At 43.5% G+C, this 3,002-nt stretch overlaps 1 protein-coding gene across 2 annotated transcripts in view; it reads right to left on the bottom strand.

The window, feature by feature from the left end:
- Positions 1-478: 478 nt before the first annotated feature.
- vwa5b1 (von Willebrand factor A domain containing 5B1) overlaps positions 479-3,002 on the bottom strand; it is a 77,706-nt gene continuing 75,182 nt past the window's right edge. For both annotated transcript variants that reach the window (XM_014031608.1, XM_014031607.1), the window contains exon 22: positions 479-2,562. In XM_014031608.1, the coding sequence (XP_013887062.1) occupies positions 1,948-2,562 (615 nt within the window). In that variant the 3' untranslated portion in view covers positions 479-1,947. The remainder of the gene's footprint in view (positions 2,563-3,002) is intronic.

Here is a 3,002-nt window from a genome sequence, read left to right on the forward strand (position 1 = left end):
TATTTTTAAGAGCAGGCCTGTAAAAACACACCTGATCAGATGCAGACAGAACTGACCCTGTGTCAGAACTCTGCTGCTCTATTCATGCAATCACATTGTGTCGATGTGCACGTCCACGTGCACGTTAATGTGTGTCATTACGAGAAGGGGTTATCTGCAGAATCATTCAAAGTGGGCGTGTCACAAGAGTGGGCGTGTCTAAACCATATACTGTGGGCTACGAGGCCTACATGACGGTATCCTTAGACCCTGCTAGATCTCTACACAGCCTGACCCTGACCCCAACACTAAGGTTAACCAGGAGAAATGTGACCCAAGTAGGGTTCTCCAGAAAAAAGTGGTGCCGTACAATAACGCCCCACTTTTGCTTGTCCAGTCAGGTGTGTCCCTTTAACAAAGTCCGTCAAATCAGGTGTGTCCCTTTAACAAAGTCCGTCAAATCAGGTGTGTCCCTTTAACAAAGTCCGTCAAATCAGGTGTGTCGCTTTAGAATCGCCTTTCCTTGTGACACGCCCACTCGCCCGCATGTACTTGGTCATTACAGCTCAGTTTTTAGCTAGAAAAAAATGTTGATCTTTCAAAGCACTGTCCTGAAAAGAGATTTTATAAAAACAATATTTTTAGTGGATTTTTAAGTTGAGATAAAAACATTCAGAAAGTGTGACAGAACAGCCAGGGACTGAGGACTGGTCCAGGTGGAACCCCATCTCTCACACCAAGTCCTCTGTAACCCAAACAGGAGAAATCAGGTAAAGAAACAGATGAACTGATTTAGTTACTCAGGTCCACTCTCACTTTGTGACATCAAAACTACAACAATAAAGCAGTTTTTACCAGTTTTATCCAGCGGCTTTTAATAATGAGCTGAAATAGTTTCCAACTAAAAATAACTTATTAATGCTTCACCACCAAAATGTCATTGTGGACATTTTTGCCAGCTGCTTGGTGTTAACACTGTGTCATCAAGTTATAATAAGTGGAAATAATAAATATAAATATCTGCAGTTGTGTAGGCGGGGCTTCATGTTGGGCACACCAGCTGCTTGCAGATCCATTTTTAGGTAYGTTTAGTCTTTTATCAGTAAAATTAAAACTAAGCTCTGCAGTTTGATCATTTACAACTTTAACTTAAATATTTATTAGCTTCCATGTCTCACACGATCATTTAATAGACTTCTTTAAGAATGGGCGCTATTATTAAACAGATGATTCAAGTATTTTGGTGGATTTAGTTCTAATGAMGTTAAACCTGGAAGGCTCAGGCCGTTTTTAAACATTTTATTTTTTTACTGGACTTATTTTAAAATTGCAAACTGCTGGTAGACCTGACTCTGYATCAGAATAAAACCCAACTAACAGAAGAACCCAAGAAAAAAAGAAAGAATTCTGTGCATTAACTGCATGCTAGAGGGAAACATTCATTTAAACTACATTTATGTTTAGATATGATCCACATATCATTTTCTTCAGCTCTTTGCATATTTTTCTTTGCTACAGTTTAACTGAAGAAGACCAAAAACAACCAAGATAGTTTGTTACGACACCATCACTTCTCTAAATGCAGTAAAGATGTGAAACCAGTAAGAGACGAGAAATCAGTGAAAAGTCTCTGTTTTGCAGCATCCTATTCAGAACAGCAAGAAGAAGACAAAAGTTGTTCTCTGAACCTTATGGACATGCTTCCACGTCAACACTGATGTTCTTACATCACACATATGTGGCTTCACTCGGACRCACCTGACCCAGACCAGATCCTGAACGTCCTTGGCCCCAGGTGTCTGAAGAGCCTGTGATATGTTTGGAGGAACAGCACACAACCAGAGCAAAACACACATTATTCACAACTGCAACAGCTAAAACCAGACTCCAGAGCAGAAAGTGCTGGGCAGGAAATGGTCCAGCTTTGATCAGCATAGTATGGTGAGGGTCTGAGACCCTGCAGAGGCCTCAGACACTGTTGGGGTTGTAACACAACATGTTGAGCTGCAGGTTTTCATCCCAGTGTCTGAGGATGATGAAGAGCTGATTGGCAGCAGCCTTGATGGAGGCTAAATCTTTCCCTTCTGGGACTTCCTGTGCGCTCAGCCACATGCTGGCCTTGGCCGCCACCAGTTCCCACTCGATGAAATAACTGGCTGAGCTGTGCTCCAGCCAGGCCAGGGCCACGGCCGTTGCCCACACCATGCTCTCTGGATCCAGCATCCTCTTCGACGCGCCGCCCGGTGACGTGTCCGAGCTCCCCGAGCTCCGTACGTCTGCCAGAGAGAGAGCAGGATCAACAGACTCCCCGTGGAACGAGGGACTGGCGTCTGCCCAGACGTGCTTCGAGGACAGAGAGGGACCGTGGACTGACGCTGCCTGCTCTGCATACAGTTCTGGCTCAAATAGCGATCTGCACCCGTCGTCGACGCGGCGGCTGCTGCTGGAGTGGGACGGGTGGGCCAGGCTTGTTCGGTGGCTGGTGAACGGAGACGTCCACTTCAGCTTGTCCATCGGCACATTAATGGCTTCACACAGAGCCGAGTCCAGGGCAAACGCACCGCTGGCTAGCTGCAGCAACACCTGCGCASAGGGCGACACGGTCATTAAAGCTGAACAATAGAGTCAGATTTAGACACGTTCAATGGCTTTTATTATTCAGCAGAGAAACTTGTAAACAAGGGACACTGCATTAGAATTGTAAATCAGTTTTTGTTTGCTTTCAGAATAACAATAAGATAAGAAGTGAGGGTGAATCTTGTTACCAGAGGCTCAGCAAGAAAAAAAATTGAGGTCAGTTTATTTCATACTWGTTCTGAAGCTAAAAAATATTCTCTTTAGTGAAGTTGAACAGCAGTGAACAGGGAAGCTGTTGTGTAACAGTTTTTAAAGGGGCAATATTATGTGTTTCTCATGTATACAGTATATTTAAATACTATACCGTAATAAAGTATCTATGTCACCTTTAGCTGTTATTAAAATGCTGTTTTATGTTTAAACTGAAAATAAACTTATCTTCTCAT

This window comes from Austrofundulus limnaeus, unplaced genomic scaffold (genome assembly GCF_001266775.1).
Source record: "Austrofundulus limnaeus strain Quisiro unplaced genomic scaffold, Austrofundulus_limnaeus-1.0 Scaffold1281, whole genome shotgun sequence".
In the NCBI taxonomy this organism is placed as follows: Eukaryota; Metazoa; Chordata; class Actinopteri; order Cyprinodontiformes; family Rivulidae; genus Austrofundulus; species Austrofundulus limnaeus.